The sequence below is a fragment of the Vitis riparia genome, chromosome 7 (genome assembly GCF_004353265.1).
Source record: "Vitis riparia cultivar Riparia Gloire de Montpellier isolate 1030 chromosome 7, EGFV_Vit.rip_1.0, whole genome shotgun sequence".
In the NCBI taxonomy this organism is placed as follows: Eukaryota; Viridiplantae; Streptophyta; class Magnoliopsida; order Vitales; family Vitaceae; genus Vitis; species Vitis riparia.
Genome location: NC_048437.1, coordinates 22,627,610 through 22,650,946, shown reverse-complemented (window position 1 = coordinate 22,650,946; position 23,337 = coordinate 22,627,610). Strand labels below are relative to the sequence as shown.

General features: G+C 34.6%; 1 protein-coding gene across 6 annotated transcripts in view; it reads right to left on the bottom strand.

Moving 5' to 3' along the window:
- Positions 1-23,337, bottom strand: part of LOC117919319 — a 92,283-nt gene extending 68,946 nt beyond the window's left edge. For 3 of the 6 annotated variants that reach the window (XM_034836485.1, XM_034836490.1, XM_034836491.1), the window contains exons 1-4: positions 23,232-23,327; positions 22,091-22,853; positions 9,064-9,255; positions 8,429-8,512 (exon numbers count right to left, since the gene is read on the bottom strand). In XM_034836485.1, coding sequence (XP_034692376.1) covers positions 8,429-8,512; positions 9,064-9,255; positions 22,091-22,558 — 744 coding nt within the window. In that variant the 5' untranslated portion in view covers positions 22,559-22,853; positions 23,232-23,327. Of the gene's footprint in view, positions 1-8,428; positions 8,513-9,063; positions 9,256-22,090; positions 22,857-22,979; positions 23,040-23,231 lie in introns of those variants that run through there. The other 3 variants (XM_034836489.1, XM_034836488.1, XM_034836486.1) reach the window with 3 other exon arrangements.

Here is a 23,337-nt window from a genome sequence, read left to right as displayed (position 1 = left end):
CAATTTCACAAGCCAACTCTTCCAAACTGTCCACCTCTCCAACTAGAATCATCTCTCTCTTCTCCAAGTTAATCTTCAATGCCAACATGGTTTCAAACCACATGAGTAGCCAATACAAGAAAGTGACTTGCTCCTTAGAGGCCTCACAAACACTGGTGTCATCAACAAAAAGGAGATGAGAGATCTCCTCACCCCCACCCCCTCTTCCCCCAACCTTGAACCTCAAAATAAAACCATTATCCCGAGCTTCCAAGAGCAATCTACTAAGAACCTCCATAGCAATCACAAATAAGAAGAGGGAGATAGGATCCCTTTGTCTCAATCTCCTCTAGCTTTGAAAAAATCCTATAGAAAAGCCATTATTTAAAATAGAGAAAATGGCTAAAAAGAGATACACTATTTTATCCAACTTATCCATTTTTGCCCTAACCCCATCTTGCCAAGAATTATTGGACAGCACAAGCTCTCAACGATATAATCATGGTAGCAATGTATACACAAAACAATATATGTTGCCTATATTTCTTAGATCTGATTATATAACACATATGCAATTTAAGATATATAATATTTACACAATATTGATATCTACACTCCAAGATTATGTTGTGCATTTTTAAGAAATTTTTATTTTTTTCAAAAAAAATTATTGCATTGTGGTCTTAAAAGTACTTTTTTTTTTTTTATAGGTAAATTTTTGTCCCCATTAGGACTTGAACCTAGAACCTCCCACAAACCCACCCCATCCCTTTACCACTTGAGCCAGATCGCAAGGGCAATAAACATTTCAAATATTTCTTTCTACTTTACATCCACTTCTCTACCTAAAAGGAAAAACCTTCTCTTTACAATTCTTAGAATTTGATGTATTTATTTGTGCCATCTAAATTAAAGGGGGCTTATTTGTCTTTTTTCTATAAGAAACAAACATTAAACTGAATTATAAAAAGAAATAAAAGGTACAAAACAAATGAGCTATCCTGCAAAGCATAGTAAAGAAAACTTGATTGTTTGTCGGTGTGTAGGTCCAAAGGTGTGGGCTTACAAGGAGAGGTTGTTGTATGTACTTTCCTTACGGTGTATAGCTTTAATTAATATTTTGGAGGCCCAACCGTTTAGTTCTTTGTTTTGGGAGGATTTTTTGTCCTTCCTTAGTACCTTTTAATGCTTATTTAATATATTATATTATCGTTTCTCATAAAAATAAAAAATAAAATAAAAATAAAATAAAAAAACGAAAGGAAAAAATTTACGAGAAAAACATTAGCATAGTTAAGAAAAGACTTACAAGGAAAGTGTTGCATAAATAAAGAAGCAAATGTAAAACACAAAAATACTTGTTTTGAATATTAAAAACAAGGAAAAATTAGTAGTTATAAGCAAGCTTTAAAAACTAGGAATTTCTAAAATTTTAAATCTAAAAGAATATATGTATAGGCAATGTTGAAAATATCAATATCAATGGCTAGATTTACGGGAATATCGATGGAAATTTCCATAAAAATTAGAAAAATTATGGAAATTGAAAAAAATTAGAAAAATTTGGATGAAACTTTGAGAAATGATCAAAACAAGCAATAATGCATATACCAAACTAGTTTTTTCAAGAGAATATATATGTATGATGAAATCAGTGATATTTTTCAACAAAAGAATGAGGTACTAATAACAAATATGATTTTGAAAATAAATACCAAATACAAATATGGAGATTGTCGAATTTCAATATTTAAAAATACATTATGTTATGTTTAATGGTCTATGTAATTTGAATATCATTTAGGAAATAAGAAAAATGATAATATACGTATTATTTTCTTTTCCTTTATAACATAATAAATTTTTAAAAAATGTTTGATTTTGTTTACAATTTTATACTTCACTTGAACTTAATTGCTATAGTGAGGAGATTCATGATGATTAAGATTTATTTATTTATTATTTTTATGGTATAAATTTTTTTTAATTAATTTTTTATGCATTGCCGAAATCATTAGTAAAATCAAAAAGGCTCTCATGATCTGACATAAATTGTTAGAAGAATAGGTCAAGAAATCAATAACTAATTTTCCTCCATATATATCTGATTTCTCCTATATATATTTCCTTTCTTGTAAAAGCTTACCCATGATTCTTATACTAAAATTTAGGCAAATTCCATACAAGAACCTTGGATAAATTCCATATAGGACTCTTGCAATCAGATTGTTTAATTTTAGGGATTCTTTTTAATAGATAGCCTAATTTAAGGGATCTTATCAGTCATTCTTTGTGTGTATGTATACATACATACATACATACATATATTATATTGTAAAATAGAATGTAAAGAATACGAGAGATTATTTTTCATCGTGGTATCAGAGCAGGAAGTTTGACTTTGCTAAGATCCATAGAGCTTTCATTGCTCAATTACATACAAATCTCTCGTATTCTTTACACTCTATGTTTCATTGCTCAATTACATACAACTTTCATTATTGTAGTTTGTTCCCTCTTTTTAACTAGCCTTTATTTTTGGTCCCTTAGTTCCCATTATAATTCCCTTAAGTTCATCTCTTGTTTGCAACAAAAAAAATAAAATAAAATAGAAACCTTGTTGTCTTTTCCCTAAAATGTCTGAAACTAGTGAAAAGACACCATCCTCTCAAACAACCTTACCCTCTAACCCCTCCTCTACACTCCAAACCTTACCACATTTATCTACCCCTCATAATGACAGCCTTACACTCCAAATCACCACTCAAAAACTCAATGGTCAAAAATTCCTACAATGGTCCCAATCAGCCAAACTTTTCATTGAAAGTAAAGAGAGGATGGGTTATATTATAGGTGTCAAATTAGAACCTAATCCCAATGATCCATGATATAAGTTACGAGATGAGGAAAATTTCATGGTGATGTCTTCGCTACTACACTCCATGCAGCCGAAGATTAGCCAAATATACTTGTTTCTCTCCACCGCCAAAGAGATTTAGGATGCTATCAATCAAACTTATTCCAAGATTGGAATAATAGCACAAGTATATGAGTTGAAAGGTGTTTGGTAAAACTTAATACTTATTACTTAATGACTTAAATTAACTTTAAGTTAAATTATACTTAAGTTGTTGACTTAAAACTTATTACTTAATTCTTACTTTAAGTATTAAGGTTGTTTGATAAAATTAACTTAAAACTTCTTCTAAATCATCAAATTGACATATTTATCCTCATAAATTATAACTAGGGTAAAGGAGGACAAGTAACAACGAAGATTATGGAGTAGCAAAGAAGATCATGGAAGTAACTAGGGCAAATGGAGGTAAAAAGGTAAAATGAAGATGTGAACTTAAAAATAAGTTAATTGTTTTTATTTTTTACTTTAAGTTGTTTTTTTACTTTAAGTTGTATCATTAAGTTATTTTATCAAACATATTTAATTTACTTAATGACTTAAATTAAGTTGTTAAATCACTTTAAGTTATTAAGTTGGTTTACTAAATACCCACTTGGTCTGTGACTAACTATTACAATAAATTGTGAAGCCTACGACTGGAATTAGATCATTACCAGCACATAGAAATGGTAATTGCTGAAGACACTACTAGATTGAAGAAGATAATGGAGCAAGAGAGAGTATTTCAATTCTTGGTTGGTCTTAATCTTGAATTAGAGCAAGTAAGAGTACAAACATTGGGGAAAGAACCTCTTCCACCCCTCTGGGAGGTTTGTGCCTTTGTGATTGGAGAATAAAGTCATCGTGTTATGATGCTAGGAGGCTATACTCCAGGAAATTCAACACTAACTACTGCTGGAAATTTCAAGTCGATGGGATCCGAAGTAGAAGGAAGAAAACCGGATGATAAAGATTCACTTTGGTGTAATTATTGTCACAACCAAAACATACACGTGAATCTTGCTGGAAACTCCATGGCAAGCCTCAGTTAGGAGGTAAAGGGGGGAGCAGTTGAGGAAAACCTGTCACAAGATCTGGACAGGTGCATCAAGTTGCCACCATTGATCTCCCTCTTGAAAATATCCCTGCCACTGAACAAGAACCTATTTTACTCAGCAAGGAGCATCATGAAAAGCTGAAAACACTTCTTGACCAACTTAACACACATGTTGAAATTCCCACTGCAAAAACTGCCTCATGCTTTTTCGTCCAAACAGGTAATATCAAAGCTTTAAGTGCCTTCAAGGATTGTTTATCAAGCATTTGGATCAATGATTCTGATGCTACTAACCATATGACCAATCACTCCATTTTTTTTTTCCCAATTATACAATATTTCAAGTAGGCCAAAAGTAAAGGTTGTTGATGGCACTTTTTCTTCCATAATTGGTCAAGGGATAGCCTCTATCACTACTTCTTTGACTTTGCAAAATGTGTTACATGTTCCAAACTTGTCGTGTAATCTTTTTTCTGTCAGTAAAATCACTAAAGATTGAATTATTTTGTAACATTTACCCCTTTCCATTGTGTTTTTCATGACCAGATAACGGGGAGGATGATTAGGCATGGTGAGAAGAAAGGTGGACTCTACTACCTCAATACACATTGAAAGATTGGTGATTCTATCCCACAAGCTCTTATTACCACCTACAATCCCTAAAAGGTTTATCAAATATGGCTAACAGTTGGGACACCCACCTTTCTTCATCTTGGAAAAAATGTTTCCCACATTTTTTTGGTAAAACTAAATCCCATGATCCTCATTATGAGGTTTGTGAGCTTACAAAACATCATCGTGTGCCATTTCCAATAAGAAATAAAAAGGCAACCTCTCCTTTTAGTTTAATGCATACTGATGTTTGGGGACCCTCTACAATTCCAAACATTTTGGGTTTTAGATGGTTTGTTACCTTCGTCGATGACTGCACTCATACTACTTGGGTTTATCTTTTAAAATCCAAATCGGAAGTTAATTCCATTTTTCAATTTGGAACCAAAATTCATACCTTAAGATCAGATAATGGGAGGGAATACTTAACCATAATCTTGTCACCTATCTCCAAAATTAAGGTATTGTACATCAATCTTCATGTGTAGACACCCCACAAAAAAAGGGGGTAGCAAAGAGGAAAAACGGACATCTCTTGGAAGTTACTAGGTCTTTACTTTTTCAAATGAATGTCTCAAAAACATGTTGGGGGGAAGCCGTTTTGAATGCTACATTTTTAACAAATTGAATGTCTTCTCAAGTCTTAGACTTTAAATACCCTGTTGATGTACTTTCAAAGTCTTTTCCTAACTTTAAGGGTATTAGAACACCTCCTTCCAAAATATTTGGGCTTGTATCTTTCATTCACATTCCCAAGCAATCTAGAGACAAACTTGACCCAAGAGCTCTTAGGCGTGTCTTCCCTGGATATTCTTCCAATCAAAAGGGATATAAATGCTACCAGCCACCCATAAAAAGGTCATATATCACCATGGATGTTACCTTCTTTGAGAGTTAACCATATTTCACACACACTTATCTTCAAGGAGAGATTGGAGGAATGGAAAATAAGCTGTCAAGAATTTTTCCTAGGAATGATGAGAATGGTAGGGGTGTCCTTCCACAACCGATTAATGTGTTAAATGTCTCTACCTCAAACACATCAAGTTCCCCTACTGTCCAAGATGTTTCAGCCCCAGAATTTTTAGATTTTGCACCAACACTCCCTATTGTTTCAAATGTTCCAGCCTTGGATTCCTCTAATGAATCAGCTAGTGAACATAAGAAATTCCAATAGATTTCCAATGAAGAGTTAATTGTAGAAAATTTGCTCACTGAAATTCCAGCCAATGAACCTGAGAATCAGCTCAAAGAAAGGGAACACATGCTGCCAACAAATACCTCCAAACTAAAAGTGTATGCAAGGAAGGAAAATCTATAGTATCCTCTCATATCCCATCATCTAATCTTGAATTAGGTAATGAAAATACTCATTCTAGTGTTTATAATGATTTGTATTGGCACACCGCATTGAGGAAAAGCACTAGAAAATGCACTCAGCATCCTATTTCAAATTTTACCTTATTACATCATTTATCATCTACATACCGAGCCTTTACTACCCAAATGTCTTTCATTGAAATTCCAAACACAATCCAAGAGGCATTTAGAGATGAGAATTGGAGGAAAGCAATTAATGAGGAGATGCAAGCCTTGAAAAAAAAATGAGACTTGGAATATGGTTGAGATCACAAAGGGAAGAAAATAGTAGGTTATAAGTGGATTTTCACAATTAAATACAAGGCTGATGAGATAATAGGAAGGTATAAGTCTAGATTGGTAGATAAGGGATTCATCCAAACTTAGGGTATTGACTACCAAGAGACCTTTGCACCAGAAGCAAAAATGAACACTATTTGTATTCTATTATCTTTAGCCGCTAATCTTAATTGGCCCTTGCAGCAATTTGATGTGAAGAATGCTTTCTTATATGGTGAATTAGAACAAGAGGTATACATGGACACTCCACTAGGGTTTGGTGACAAGGCTTAGAAGAACAAAGTCTACAAACTTAAGAAGTCTCTTTATAGACTTAAACAATCTCCAAGAGCATGATTTGCGAGATTTACAGAATCAATGATAAAAATAAACTACCATCAAAACCAAGGGGACCACACATTGTTTATCAAACAAAACTCCTCTTGTAAATTGATTCCTTTGATAGTTTATGCGAATAACATTATTATTATTGGAAATGATGAGGGGGAAATTCAAAGCCTAAAAACTTATCTATCTAATGAATTTGAAATGAAGGGTTTAAGGAGTTTACAATATTTCCTCAGGATTGAAGTGGCTCGTTCAAAAGGGGGAATATTTATTTCCCAACAAAAATATATCCTTGATTTGCTAAGGGAAACACGAATGTTTGGATGCAAACTAGTAGAGACTCTGATTGAGCAAAATCATAAATTAAAAGGAAAAATAGAGGATAACATGGTAGACCGCAACCTCTATCAAATATTGGCAAGAAAATTAATTTATTTATCTCACACTTGACCAAACATTGCATATGTTGTAGCTATGGTAAGCCCATTCATGCATTCACTACATGAATCTCACATGGAGGCAATATATAGAATCCTATGTTACCTAAAGTTTACACTAGGCAAGTGAATCTTATTTTAGAAGATAGGAAATATGGAATTGGAAACTTATAGTGATGCTGATTAGACTGAATCAATTGTCGATGGAAGGTTAACTACTAGATATTGAACCTTCTTAAGAGAAAATCTAGTTACCTGGAGAAGCAAAAAGCAACCAATGGAGGCTAGATCTAGTGCAGAAGCTAAGTTTAAGGCCATAGCTCAAGGGATTTGTGAACTACTCCAAATAAAGATCATTCTCACTAACCTTGGCATCACTTTGAAAGGACCCATAAAGTTATATTGTGATAACCAAACTCCTATAAATATATCCCATAACTTTGTTCATCATGATCAAACCAAGCATGTGGAGATAGATCCGCATTTAATCAAAGAAAAACTTAACAACGAATTGATTTGCATTCTATATGTCCCCTCCCTCTTCTAAACAGTTGGCAAATATATTAACTAAGGACCTACCAAGTTCAACTTTTTATACAATCTTAGATAAGTTGAGAATGCAAAACTTTTTCTCATCATCTTGAGGGGGAGTGAGAAGAATAGGCCAAGAAATTAATAATTAATTTTCTTCCATATATATCTAATTTCTCCTACATATTTTTCCTTTATTGTAAAATCTAACCCATGATTCTTGTACCAAGAATCTAAGTAAATTCCATATAGGAACCTTGGGTAAATTCCATATAGGACTCTTGCAATCAGATTGCTTGATTTTAAGGATTCTCTTTTTATAGGTAGCCTAATTTAAGGCATCTTGTAAGTCATTCTTTGTGTATATATATATATTGTAAAACAGAATGTAAAGAATACAGGAAATTGTTTTTCATCATATATTTTAGGGAAAAATTATATATTAGTTCAAATTTGGCATGGTATCATAGTCTCTTCTTATTTTGTAAAAGGCATGGATTCGACTCTACTTATGCGCACCATTTTTCAGCCCAAAAACTAACAATTTTTAAGGAGAAAATTACACAAAAATCATTAAAATCAAGGGAAAATTACGTAAATATCTGCAATATATCACAACAAAATGATGAAATCACATGTTTATAATTTGACATTGATATAATGTTGATGTTTAGACGATATTATCCAATATTTTAACAATTATTTGACAATAAAATAATTCCCACAATCTCCTTTTCAAGGTGGCCAAAATCCTAATTTTGACTTAAATTTCAGGAAAAAAACAAAAATTTTCAAACATTGTGCATAAGAAGTAGAAGCTCCCATTTTATTTTTAATTTGTGTAACAGGAATACGACAGAAACCACAATAAATGTAATCTAGAATTGTAAATGATCATAGTATCACAAGGAAGTGGAAGCATTAAACCTTGATGCCTCCAGGAAAACAGAAGGCAGCTAAATCCTTCATACGGAGAGCTAACTTCTTCCCAGGAGGATATTTAAAAAGTATCTGTAGATGGGAAAAAAGAAAGGAAACAAAAAATAAATAAAAAATCAATAACAATAATGTAGGAGCCACATAAAAGAGGACCACAAAAGAAGAAAAATATTCATAACATTATCAATCTCGACCAAGAAAACAAGGGAACTTTAAGTAAATCTATTGATGCATAATCCACAAGTCTAGTGAAGCAAACACACAAGCACTCTACCAATGCTCTAAGTCAAAATATCACTAAAATTTGGAACAAAAAAATATGAAAGAAAAACCTTCCATACTACAATATAGTAGAGCCTTTATTTTCAATCAAAAGTGAATCATCCATAAATTTTATAGTTAAAAAGAGATTTGGAAGCAAACTAAAATCTGTTGAAATATTAATTAAGAAAACTCTAAAGAGAAATAACAAACAAATAGATGAGGGAGACCCATAAGGAAAACTCTAAAAAAGTAAAAAACCAACTTAATGTATATTTGCATCAAAGTAGATGAGGATGACTTTGAAAGAATCAAAGCATCAACCTATACAAGAAAAGAATTCACTTAATCAAGCAATCAACCTGAGGCTCTAGTGTTGGAATTGAAGGCCCCCATTGCTCTTTCAAATCTACTTCAGATTGTGCCATATCTGACTCCCACTTCTTCCTTTTGGCAAATGCATCCTCCACAATGTTGAGGTTAGCATCTGAATGAAGACCCACAATAATAAAGTGCTCAAAAAGTGACGTAGGCTCCTGATAGTTTGTATTATCCTACAATAGGATTCTCACATGAGTTATTTGAATAAGCAAAATTAAATATATCGCTTGGTATCTTTCTTATAATTTGAGTCAAATAATAAGCCCAAAAAATATAATTAGAAAAAAGAATAATGAGAACAAGAAATATCAATTTTAAAGCTAAAAAATAAGCCCAAAAAATATAACTAGAAGAAAGCATGATAAGAACAAGCAATATCAATTTTAAAACTTAAAAATAGCAACTCATATTTATGTTTTTTTTTTATGAGTAGCAACTCATATGTATACTTTAAATGAGAATTGAAGCATACAAGGTAAGAATATATGATCAATTTTTTGAATCATTAATAATAAAAAAAGCTTTAAAGCAATTTATTCATGAATAAAACATAACTTGGAACTCTATTAGAGCATTACAAGGAATATGATCACATGCATAGGGAAAAAAGCCAGCAATCTATTCTTCCATTCTAGTTGCAATAATAAGAAAATTCAATACCAAGACTCAAATCAGTACATGGAATTCCCCATTGGTTAACCAAATAGCAAATTAGTAGGCTAACCAATGTGTCTTGTTTGTAGAAGTTTCTTAGGGGATTTCATGCCTCTTTGAGTTTAAATGTTCTAAGGATCCTTGTAAGGCCTGTTAGAATAAATGTGGACCACATCATATTAACCATTGTTTAGGATTTAGCTATCCATATATATATATGATTTCTATTTGATCTAGAGTATGGGCCACCTCATGTGTAGAGCCCAAAGCCATAACGGGTCTTAGATGATGGGACTAAGACTCGCAAGGCCCAATAGTCCAAAGGGTATGGTCCCTAAGGCATAGAGGGTATAAATATAAGGCTAAGTGTCTGTTCTTGAGATCACATCTTTTGAATAAGAACAGAATCCGTTCTCTCTCGTTCCCATCGTCAGAGAGACTAAGAAAGGTGGATACCCCTCTACAGCCTAAGAAGATCCATACCTCTTCATCAAGCGCATAATAGATTCAGGTTGGTTCCCTATCTAGTGATTCAGGCATGTTGTTGAATGCTTGATATAAACAATATTCAATTTCCGTTTGGGTGCAAAATGGAGTTTAAATAAAGATATAAAACAAAGCCCCCATAGCTTTTGTTAGTTTAACGTTTTCTTTCCCTAGTGTTTTCTGTTTAGTACTTTCCTATGACATATTGCCCATCCTAGTTTCTTCTTTTAATTCACTTTCAATGAATCATCGTTTCCAATAAAAAAAATAAAGAATGGAAAGAAAAGATCTCACTAGAAAAAATAAAATTAAACCTATGTTGATTTGTGTCCTAAATAAAATTCTATTCTTTATTAATAAAAATGGATATACTTTTATATTTGGTTTTTAATATATTTTATTAATAATTAAGGGAAAATAAATTAAATTTCTTTAGTTTCACAAATAGTTACATATTTTAAATTAAGTAGAGAAGTCTTTTTACCCAAAATCTATTTAATTAAAGAAAATTATAAAAGAAAAATACAGTAAGTTCAAAAGGGGTTTGATACTTTTACACATCCACTTAATATATTCTTTCTCTACAATTATAAATCTAAAAAAAAAAAAAAATATATATATATATATATACAAGAGCGGTATGGTGCAATTATATAGTTTCTTTTGCTTCTTTCATGGGTAGTAAACAGTTCAAAGGGAATCATATTCATTCTGTTTTATAATAGTTTTCTAAACACTTCAATGGAATTCCTAATTCTGATTCTAATTCCTTCTATTCCCTTGCCTGAAAAGTATACTAAATGTGTGATAAGTTAATAATATGAATTAATTAGAATTTAAGGGAGTGGATAAATGGGTTCATTGGTTTCCTAGAATTTTCATGGTGGAATGCTACAACCATGCATGATATGCCACAAGAAAGGCTTTCTAGCCTTTATAATCTCTATAATGATGAATTCCATGGTAATAGCTTTGATTACTAAATACAAATTGATGGCGGAACAAAAATTAGCTAAGCAAACCTAGATTCTCCATAAAAATAGGGTTGTGTAGGGTGGAAAGGAAATCCTTCTAGGTAAATTTGGAATGTGAGCTTGGAAGAACTTGGATCTCGATGTCAGAATTATGCAGAGGTGCTATTTTTTCCTTAAGCTTTGAGAACAAAGAGGTTAGATGGTTACTCAAGCATCTAGGAAAAGATATTGAGTTGGAATGTTGCATGGGCTTCAATAAGAAATATAGAGGAAAGACCAGGGTTCATATTTTGGAAGTGAGTTTCAATAATTGTGGTAGATTTCTCATAATTTCGGAGTTTGCTTCTCACAGAAAGATGACTTTCTTGATAATCCCTAAGGGTGAAAGAGGCAAAGATTGGGATAAGTTAAAATAGGTGATCTTATCCTTAATGGAGGTACCACCAAAGAAGTTAAAGCATTAAAGAAAGGTAACTTTGTTCTACCTTTTTTAGCAAGGTGGGCCCTTTGAACCAATCCTTTGTGAGCGTAGTAAAAAATGAAGGGCCAAGGAGAAAAGGTGTTGTTCCAGTTAGGAGATGGGCGAGAGAAGTGATATGCGAATGCCCTTGTTCTATTGTTGATTGGGCTGAGGTGAGGCATTCTATAGCTAGATTGTTGGGCCAGAAAGGTATGGTGTCCATATCTCCTTTCACGAATAGGAAATGATTATTTTTTGTTGAAAAAGTTGAGTAGGCTCCATTCTTACATGATTTAGATGCACTAAGGATAAAAGGTGGACCTTCAATTTCTCTTAGAAGACGGTTCCTGAGGGAAAACTCAGTGGTTTTGGATAAATTCAGAAGAGGGTGGGTTAAGTTATGGGGTTTGCCTTTCCATTTGTGGTCCGAGGAGCACTTGAAGAAAATTTTGGAGTCTTGGGGAACGGTGGTAGAGATAGACTAGCGAACATTGAAGTTGTTTGATCTCTTAAAGGCAAGGGTTAGAGTAGAAATGAAGGTGCATATTGTTTTGCCAGGATTGATTGAGGTGGAGGATGGGGGGTGGATGTTTATTGTTTTAGTTGCAGTAGTTGAAGATGACACAGAAAAGCGGGTTGGATGGGATGAGTTGACTCAGAAGAGGAACAAGTCTTCCTCAAGTACAAGCTGCAGGTTGCTTCTTATTAGCAGCAAGTCGCTTCAGAGTGACTCACGTGGCAGTTTTCTAGGGGAACAAATGCTGCAAACGGAAGCAGTGAAGGAGACACATGGCAAAAGGAGTTGTGTGGAGAACAATTGCTATCCACACTCTCCCCTTTTGAATTTGAATTCAAATGATGTTACAGACTGGGCTCATGTCCATGAGGGTTCATATGCAAGAGGCCTATTAGGGGATAAGGCCCAATTCTGCTCTAAGGAAAGGTCATGGGCTAGAACGATTGGGAGGGAGGATCAGGCCAACTTAGTTCTTGACTCCAAGGTTGTGGTGGACACATGTTTGGACCAAGCTAAAATTAGTGGTGGAACCAAAGGGGGTTTTTCCCTTGATGTGGACCTTAAACGGGTTGAAAGCTTACCTGAAGACAAATTGGGCTCAATACATTTTCTGAGCCTTGAAAGAACTTCTCCATCTCTACTTGAAGACCACGATCCTTTTTCCAAGTTGAAGAAGGTGCTACATCAAGGATTGAGCACTTACCCTTCTAAGCATGGATGACGACAAGGGCTTAGAAGTAGAAGCTTGCCTAAAACGATTAAAGGCTCTTTTCCACACCAAGAAATTGACCACAGGGCTTCACAGATTCTTTTAGAAGGTGGTGCAATGTCAACAAACCATGCGTGGGTATGAGCTAAAGTCCTAATCGGCGAAAGACCTTAGCAAAGGAAGTTATCAAACAAGGAGGGAAGGTGGATGTTGGCCTTGATTCTAACACTTTAGACAGAGGTGAGGTGGAGGGAAGTGGAGGATCTTATCAAAATGGTTCCTTTGTCTTGGCCTCTTCTTCTAGGTCACTTTCCAAAGCAGAGGGGCTAACTTCGAACGGGGTTTGTGGTTTGGCTCATTTCCCTCATTCCTTTGTTTTTGGTCCCTTCCCCCTTTTCTTACATCCTCTTTATTTGTCTTATATCCTCAAGTCTCTACCCAATTCAATGCAACATTCTCAGCCTCTATTTGTTCTCCCACTCTCACCTGTTGTGAATTTAAAGAAAAAATGGGGATGGAGTGTCACACGGGTGTGTTGTTGGCAATCCCAATCCTAAAGTTGTGGAGTCCCACTTAGCTTGATGAAACCAAGTGCCTGAGGGTACTGCCTTCTTTAAGACTGCAACTAACGTCCCTGATAAGTCTCGTATCCCAGAATCAGACTGCCCAGCTAGAGAAGGTTTTTTCTTAGAGGGCCTTTCCCTTATTAAAATGGCAAAGGCTCTCTCAATTCTGTCCTCTATGAATGTCAAGTTAGTTTAGTGCCATCAAAACATTACACCTTCAGGGAATAATAGAACAACAGTGACAGATAAGGTGTATGTTAAGTGAAAGTACAGGCCTTCCTTGGTAACTAGGAGGTTGGGGATAAAGAAGTCTTGTTATGAGGATTATCAATTAGAATATTTGAGGTTTGGGTCCCAGAAATAAGAGAAGGGTGATTATAGATTCTTTTTAGGAAAGAGAATCCGGAAATTGTGATGCTTCAGAAAACAAAAAAGGGGGTTTGTGATAGGAGGTTTGTGGGGAGTGTTTGGTCAGTTAGGAATAAGGTTTAGGCCTTCCTTGCAGCTTGTGGGGCTTCAAGTGGGGTTTTGATAGTTTGGGATTCAAGAAAGTTTAATGGTGAAGAGGTAGTATTAGGCTTATTTTCAATTACAATTAGGTTCTTGAGAGATGAAGCAAGGTCTTTTTCGCTTACTTCTATTTATGGACCAAACAACACCACTCTTAGGAGAGACTTTTGGCAAGAGCTATTGGATCTTTTTTGTTTGACTTACTCGAATTGGTATTTGTGGCGGAATTTTAATGTCATAAGGAGAAGTTCAAAGAAATTGGGTGACTCTAGGTTAACACCTAGTATGAGACATTTTGATGACTTCATAAGAGAATGTGAGTTAAGTGATTCCCCTTTAAGGAATGTTTCTTTTACTTGGTCAAATATGCAAGAAGTCTCGATGTGTAAGAAATTGGATAGATTCCTTTTCTCAAATGAGTAGGAGTAAAATTCTCCGCAGAGTTTACAAAAAGCTTTTCCTAGATTAACGTCGGACCATTGCCCAATTGTCTTAGACACCAACCCATTCAAGTGGGGACCAACTCCTTTTAGATTTGAAAACATGTGTTTGCTCCGTCAAGAATTCAAAGGTTATTTTACTAGTACAGAGAGAATTCTAGTGCGATGGGTGGGAAGGGCATAAGTTTATGAGAAAGTTACAATTTGTTAAATCCAAATTGACAGAATGGAATGAGGTGACTTTTGGAGAGTTAAAAGAAAGGAAGAAAAACATCCTTACTAATATTGCTAATATTGATGCTTTAAAGCAAGAAGGGAATCTTTCGTCAAAGCTTTCCGAGCGAAGAGCCATTTGAAAAGGGGAGTTGGGGAAGCTACTATTAAGGGAGGAGGTACATTGGAGGCAAAAATCTAGGGTGATGTAGGTAAAAGAAGGGTATTGTAGTTCTAAATTTTTCCATAGGTGGCTAATGATAAGCGTAACAAGAAGTATATAAAGACCTTGGAAAATGAAGAAAGAGCAATTCTAGATAACATTAATAGCATTTTAGTGGAGATTTTGCAATTTTTTAAGAAGCTATATGTGAGTCCCCTAGAAAATCTTGGAAGTTATAAGGGTTAGATTGGTCACCCATTTCGACAAAGAGTGCAACTAGGTTGGAATATGCTTTTATTGAAGAAAAGATTCATCAAGTCATATTTCAGTTAGATAAGGTTAAAGCTCCTAGCCTTGATGGCTTTGTTGTTGCTATTTTCAACCGTGTTAGGATGAGATTAAGGAGGATTGAATGAGGGTGTTCTCAGAATTTCATAGAAGTGGGGTAGTTAATCAGAGCACGAATGCCACCTTCATTGCCTTAGTGCCTAAAAAGAGTCAAACCAAAAGGATGTCTAATTTTAGACCTATCAACCTAGTCACTTGTTTGTATAAGGTCATAGCCACAGTCTTATCAGGGCGGTTACACAAGTGTTCTCGATGAAACTATCCATATCACACAAGGAGCTTTTGTTCAAGAAAGGAAAATTTTAGACATTATTTTGATAGCCAATGAGATAGTGGATGAGAAAAGACGGTCTTGAGCAAAACGGGTAGTTTTCAAGATTGATTTTAAAAGGCTTATGATCACATGGATTGAGGCTTTCTAGACCATGTACTTGAAAGGAAGGGTTTTAGTCCTATATGGAGGACTTGGACGAGAGGTTGTTTATCCTCCATCTCTTTTGCAATTCTAGTAAATGGTAAAGCCAAAGGTTGGGTAAAAGCTTCTAGAGGATTTTGATAAGTAGTCGATGCCCTTAGTAAGAAGGCCCTTCTCTTAGTAAACATGTCAGCCACTACCATTGGATTTGAAGAATTAAAGCATTACTATGGCAATGATGCTGATTTTGGAGATGTTTACTTCTCGCTTTTGAGTGGTTCAAAAGCAACACATGTTGATTTCCAAATTTTAGTAGGGTACCTATTCTATAAAAATCATTTATGCTTGCCAAGGACGTCCTTACATGATCATGTCATATGGGAACTTCATGGAGGCATTGGGTGGACATTTTGGATGAGATAAGACCATTTCTTTGGTGAAAGATCCCTTCTTTAGCCTAGTTTGAAGAAGGATGTTTGGAAGGTTATCAAGCAATGTCAAGCATGTCAAGTAGGAAAAGGTTCAAAGCAAAATATAGGGTTATATACACCATTACCAATTCCATCCAAACCTTGAGAAAACCTAAGCATGGATTTTGTACTTGGATTATCAAGGACACAACGAGGCTTTGATTCTATATTTGTTGTGGTTGACAGATTTTTCAAAATGGCACATTTTATCCCACGTAAGAAGGTTTCGAATGCTCCTTATATTGTTGCCTTGTTTTTTAAAGAAGTAGTTCAGTTGCATGGATTACCACAATCCATTGTTTTTTATTATGATGTCAAATTTATGAGCTATTTTTAGAAAACCTTGTGGGCCAAGTTAGGTACTAAATTAAAATTTTCAAGTCCTTTTCATCATCAAACTGATGGATAAGCGGAAGTTGTCAATCGTAACCTTGGTAATCTTTTGAGATGCATTGTGAGAAATTAGTTGAGAAATTAAGACAATGTCTTGCCACGAGTTAAGTTTGCTTTCAACAGTTCCACCAATCGCATTACTGGGTATTCACCTTTTGAAGTGGCATATGGGTTGAAACCTAAGCAACTTGTAGAACTTATACCATTACCTACTTCTATCCACACCAGCTAAGATGGTGATGTATTTGCATGTCACATACGAGATATACATGAAAGGGTATGAGAAAAAATCAAAATCAACAATGAGAACTATAAAAAAGGCCACAGATGCATATCAATGATATATCCAGTTTCAGGAAGGTGATCTAGTAATGGTTCATCTACGTCCAGAAAGATTTCATCCGAGCACATATCAAAAGCTTCAAGCTAAGAAAATTGGTCTACTTTGGGTACTAAAGCAGTTGGGTGAAAATGCATATTTATTATAGCTTCCTTCAAAATTGCATTTTAATCCAATATTTAATGTGGAAGATTTGAATCTTCAATTACCACCTAATCTTAGCCCACATCTTGAGATCAAGCATGTTCTTGATGATCAACGTGTGTCTACTCAATAAGGTGGATACCAAAATTTTTTTGTGAAATGCCAAGGCAAACCACACTTTGAAAATACATGAATTACACCAAAGAATTTTCAGAAGCTCAACCCCAATCTCTATGAATTATTATTTTTTTTTTTTTGATAGGTCCCAATCTCTATGAATTATATGAAGCATCTAACTCGTTGGAGCTGAGTTCTTTCAAGCCGGGGGAATTGATGGGGGAAATTCCTTTAAAGTCTATTCAAAGAGGAAAGGGAAGACATAAATAAACTTTAAGTAGGATAAATATTAATTAGAATTAGTATTTGTTGGAGTCAAATTAGGATTAGCTAGTTCAGTTTAATATAATTAGAATTTGAGTCATAGTAGGTTATTAGAATCCTAATAGACTTTGGATGTAATAATTAGAATTAGAGTCATAATAAGTTATTAGAGTCCTAGTAGACTTTGGATTTCTTAGAGAAGCCTATATATAAAGTTAATTGATGTAAATCAATAGGATGAATCGATTGATATTAATAACATTATGTTTTTTATTGTAAATGTTGCAGTACTCAATGGTGAGACTCCATCGATTTTCTTCTAAGTAAGACTCCTAAAAGGCCTTAGTGAAACCCTAAGGTTTCCATCTTTTCTTCATCGTTTCTTCTTTCTCTCTATTTATTTTATTTTACTTTTTCTCTACCATAAACTTTATTTTTTATTCTTCTCCTTACACCCCAAAAATAAAAACCATTGCCCACCTACTTTTGAGTGTGGGCAACCATCATAGGGTTGTCCTACATCACTTTATCTCCTATAAGAGTTTGTCACTAGGTTATTAGGCTTTTGTTACCAGCCTTACAGTTATTTGGATTTCTAACAATATCTAAGAAGCCCTACAAATACCTGAATGGAAGGCAACCATTAAGAAAGGGATTCAAACTCTTGAAAAGAATGGGACATGGGAACTTGTTGAACTTCCAAAAGAAAAGAATTCGGTTGGAAGTAAGTGGATCTTCACAGTCAAATACAAAGCAAATGGGAGTGTTGACGTATACAAAGCTCAGCTAGTTACTAAAGGATTTACGTAGTCCTACGGAATTGACTACTGAGAACCTTTGTTCCAGTTGCCAAATTAAACATAATTCATGTTCTGTTGTCGTTAGTTGTTAACCGAGATTGGCCTTTTCATCAACTGGACATCAAGAACGTCTTCCTCAATGATGACTTCAAAGAAGAAGTTTACATAGAAATTCCTTCAAGTCTTGAGATTGAGACAAACATCAACAAACTCTGCAGACTAAAAAAATCCCTATATGCTCTCAAGCAATCTCCTCAAGCTTGGTTTGATCATTTTACCAAGGTTGTAAAGAGGTTTGGTTACTTCAAGTGTCAGTCTAACCACACTCTATTTGTAAAACACACTGCTGAGGGAAGAATTGTCATTATCATTGTTTATGTGAATGACATAATCTTGATTAGAGATCATGATGAAGAAATAGGCAAGCTCAAGAGTTTTCTTACCCATGAGTTCGAAATTAAAGATCCAAGGAATCTTAAATATTTTCTTGGGATGGAAATTGCTAGATGAAAAAAGCGTCTTGCGGTCTCCCAACGTAAGTACGTCCTAGACTTGCTAAAGAAGACCGGGATACTTGTTCGTAAACCTGCAAACACACATATGGACTACACTACTAAACTAGGAATAGTCAAAGTAAGTGCTCTAGTGGATAAAGGGAGATGTCAAAGACTTGTGGAGAAACTCATCTATCTTTCTCACACAAGACCAAACATTGTTTTTTCAGTTAGCATGGTTAGCCAATTCATGAACAATCCAACCGAGAAACTTATGAAAGTTGTGTATCATATTTTAAGGTATCTTAAAATGACTCCAGGAAAGGGACTCTACTTCAAAAGAACATAGAAGATAAACCATTGAAATTTTTTCAAATGCAGACTAAGTTGGCTTCATAATTAACCGAAGATCAACCTCAGGATATTGCACCTATGTATAGGGGAATCTGGTTACTTGGCGAAGCAAGAAACAATCTATTGTAGCTCAGAGCAATGCAAAAACAGAATTTAAAGCTATGACATATGGAATTTATGAAGGAGTGTGCCTAAAGAGACTCGTAAATGAGCTGAAAATTTTAGTAAAAGATTATATGAAGATGTTATGTGACAATCAAGCTTCCATAAGTATCGCTAAGAACCCGATTCATCATGATCGAATAAATGATGTGAAAACAGACCGTCATTTTATTAAGGAGAAGATAGAAGAAGGAACAATTACATTAGTTTACACTCCAACAACTCTCTAGATAGTAAACATTCTTACCAAGGCACTTTCTAGAGCCAACTTGAAGACTTGAGATCCAAGCTAGGAATGATCAACATCTATAACCTAGCTTGAGGGGGAGTGTGGAAATCTAAAAGGTTGTACCACACAATTGTACCACCGGCTATACCGCACAACTGTATTGCATACTATTGTTTCCTATTCTAATTTTATTTCTTGATTTTATGAGAGACTCTCCTAAAGTCAAGGATTAGATTTTTTTTTCCTAAGGCAAATGAACTTAGTCAGTCATGCATAAATATTGATGCAAGAATCAGTTTGAAGTTGAGTGAAAAATAAGAGAAGCATTTTTTTCTCTCTCAAATTTCTTCAACCTTTGCTTGGGCACACAATAGTATAATGACTATGCCCACCACACTTAAAGCATAAAGGAGTCACATCTACTTTTCTATCTCTAATACTCATTAAAGTTTTACCTTTATTACCATGTCTACTTGCCACATTCAAAGTATGTTGATTGTTGCCCCCACCATTCGCATGATTAGAAATTCTAAAGCTTGTTGTGCTTAAAGGTTTACTTATTGTCCAATTGGAGAAAGTGCTCCCAATTTGGGAACCTGGATGTCCGGAAACCCGAAACTTGAGGCCTTCTTCTATTTTAAGGGCTAGTTGATAGACATTATCTACTATATAAGTGTGTGAAGCTATCATCTCAAGCTGAATCTTCATGCAAATTCCAGCTTTATAATGGACTACAAGTTGAGTATCACTTTCCCGAACTTGACTCTAAATGCTCAACTCAAGGAATTCTTTAATATATTCTTCAACGGACTTAGTAACTTGTTCAAAGAAAAACAATTTTGTGTAAATGAGTTTTTCATAATCATTTGGGAGAAAGTGCTCCTTCATCTTCAACTCCACCTCATCCCATGTCTCTACAGGTGTTGTCAGTTCTATAAAGTTGATTCCCAATATCATGCCACCATAGACATGCTACCCCTTTCAACTTTGTCTTCACAAAATGAACTTTTCTATTTTCAAGCATTGCATACCAATCAATGTTATTTTCCATTGACATAATCCAATCAAGAAAATTTGTTGGATTAATTTTCCATAAAATTCAGCAACTTCAAGGCATACCTTTTTTCTCACATCATCATCTTATTCAAAGAGTTTGCCCCTTTTTATTCCTCATCATAAAATTGTCTTGGTCTTCACGTGATCTACTTGACAATTGTCTAAATTGATGGTTTGCAATCTCATCTTCAATTGGTGTTTTTCTTGACTCTTTTCTAATAACTTCATGATCTCATCAAGTTTGCTACTTAGTTGTATTATAGCATCTTGATGGGATTGTTGTGTGATTAAAATTTCCACTAAGAGTATTGTAGCGGCATCTTGATTGTTTGCAATATTGTTAGAACTCATGCTTGCATAAGTTGCTCCGCTCTTCGATTACATATGCCTTTAAGCTAAGAAATTTTACTTTAATATCAAAACTAATGTAGGACAACCCCAGAATGGTTGCCTACAATCAATTAGGTGGGCTAGGATTTTTTTTTTCCAAGGTTTAAGGAGAGGAACATAGGATAAAATTTATGGTAGCAAAATAAAATAAAATAAAATAGAGAGAAAGAAGATAAGAAGAAGAAAAGATAAAAACCTTAGACTCTCACTGTAGCCTTCTAAGAGTCTCACTTAAAAGAAAATCAATGAAGTCTCACCATTGAAATTTGCAAAATATGCAAAATAACATAATATTATTAATCATTAATCAATTGCTTTAATTTACATTGATTGACCTTATTTATAGACTTCTCTAAGAAATCTAAAGTCTACTAGGATTCCAATAACATATTATGACTTTAAATATAATTGTCTTATAACCTAATTAGTTAATCCTAATTTGGCTCTAATAAATACTAATCCTAATTCAATTCTAAATAATACTAATTATAAGGTGAAGATTATTGGAAGAGCTAGTGAAAATATTTAGGTTGAAGATAGAGATAGTATAGAAGATTTGAAATACACAAGAAGATTGGAAAAAAAAAATTAGTTGCATCTTGATTCATTCGTTCTCTAATAAGCATCTAATACATGAAATGTATCCAATGGATCTAGAAGAAGCGTGATCCCCCCATACATTTACTGAATTCTGTGAGGTGGAAGCAGTAAAAGTAGATGGAAAGTTTGAATCAATGGAGATCTACTAGAAAGCAAACAAGGAATATTTGTGGCACATGAGAGATCATGGTGCACGAGGGCCCTTGGTACATGAGGCAATGATGACACACCAGGGGGGCCCGTAAGGCACAAGAAACTAGTGGCATGAATTAAGGATTTGAAAGATCAAGTGTCGTGAACATAGGATTAGAGACAATGGATGCTCATTCTGTATTCCTTAACTTAAAACCTAAATTTCTGATGAATATGGAACTGACTACCTTGATATTGGCATATTAGAGAAATCGTGTACACAACTAAAGGTATGTGCAGAGAAGAAGTGTATAGTGGAGGTGTCTGTCACAATAAGATGAAAGACTAACTTAATGCAATTTGAGTGAAGGTGAAGATGGTTGGAAAGTCACTAAAATTCCTACTTGGCCGACATTTCTTTTGGTAAAGAATATTTCATATATTGGTATTTGCTTATGAAAATAGCAGTTCTAGAAATATCATCAACAGGACAAAATTATGCAGCAAATTTTATCATTGTTTCTCTAACCTAACACCCTATAAATTGACAGTTTTCACAAACCCAGCATAAATAAATAATGCAATCAATTAAAAGTTAGACAGCATACCGGAGTTTTAGAATGAAGCTGATACCACTGACGCTTCTGGTTAGCCAATATTTCAGGATTGAATGTTGACTGGGAACCTTGATCTTGTGGATTGCTACCCCATCGCAAAGCCCTCTGCATATGAGACTTCCATCTATGGAAACTATTACTTCGCCTGTGCTTACCAGTCACAACTTCACTTTGACTTCGTTTGTGCCCCGGACCCAAAGCTGGCGGCGGCATGTTTGAACTGCCTGGGTAAACACTATATATTGCTCCACCAGCCACTCTAACTGCTTCCTCTGAAATATGCTGCAAGACCCGATATGTTGATGATGAATGGTCATCCGGTGCTTCAGCATCTTCTTTTATTTTCATTTTAACACCCTGTAGTTCATTGGCATCGTCTTTTCTTTCCATTTTAACACCACTTAGCTCACCAGCATCTTCTGTTCTTTCCATTTTATCAACCCTTAGCTCATCTTCCATGCTTATTCACAATTTAATCACACCTTCCACAAAATTTTACAACATGAACTCCTATTCCACACCAGATTAACATCTGCACTATGTAACCAATTTCAGCTCATTCTCCAAACATCAACCAAATTTAAATTACCCACATAAACAAACCTCGAATTAAATTTCTTTATTATGATTGCCAATTCTCAATCCCACCCATACCCAAATCACAAAGACATTCAAAATGCGCAGGTACCCATTTCCTAAAGAAATTCAACCGCATTCAAGTCATCTTAAAAACTATCCATAATTCAGATGCATCCTGCTTGAATGCAAACAAAACAAAAAATATATATATATTCAGAAACGCTAAATTTTCCAATATAACCTCAAACAATGCAACAACAACGACGAGGACGAGGAGAAGATCATCAACAGTAATGCTTACAAGAACAGATTCAACATTTTCCTTTCTTTCCCTTCCCGTCATTCTTTTCCCGGGAACAAAACTGAATGTAACCGCCCCATTAATCCCAATAAACCAATAAAAAAATCAAATTTAAGACCCAAGCATTGCACAAACATCGTGAATGGCATATCAATATGATCACAAGGATGTGAAGACGCAAACTATAAGGACAAAAATGAAGATAACAAAAGCAAAATGAGAAGAATGTGAGAAGAAGAGAAATAGAGGTACCTGGTTTGGGATTCTAGGGTTTCAGAGAAATGTCCTAAAAATAGAAGGGTGGTGATGGGATGAGAGGAGAGGTTGCACATGAATCTACAGTATGCCTTCTTGAAAC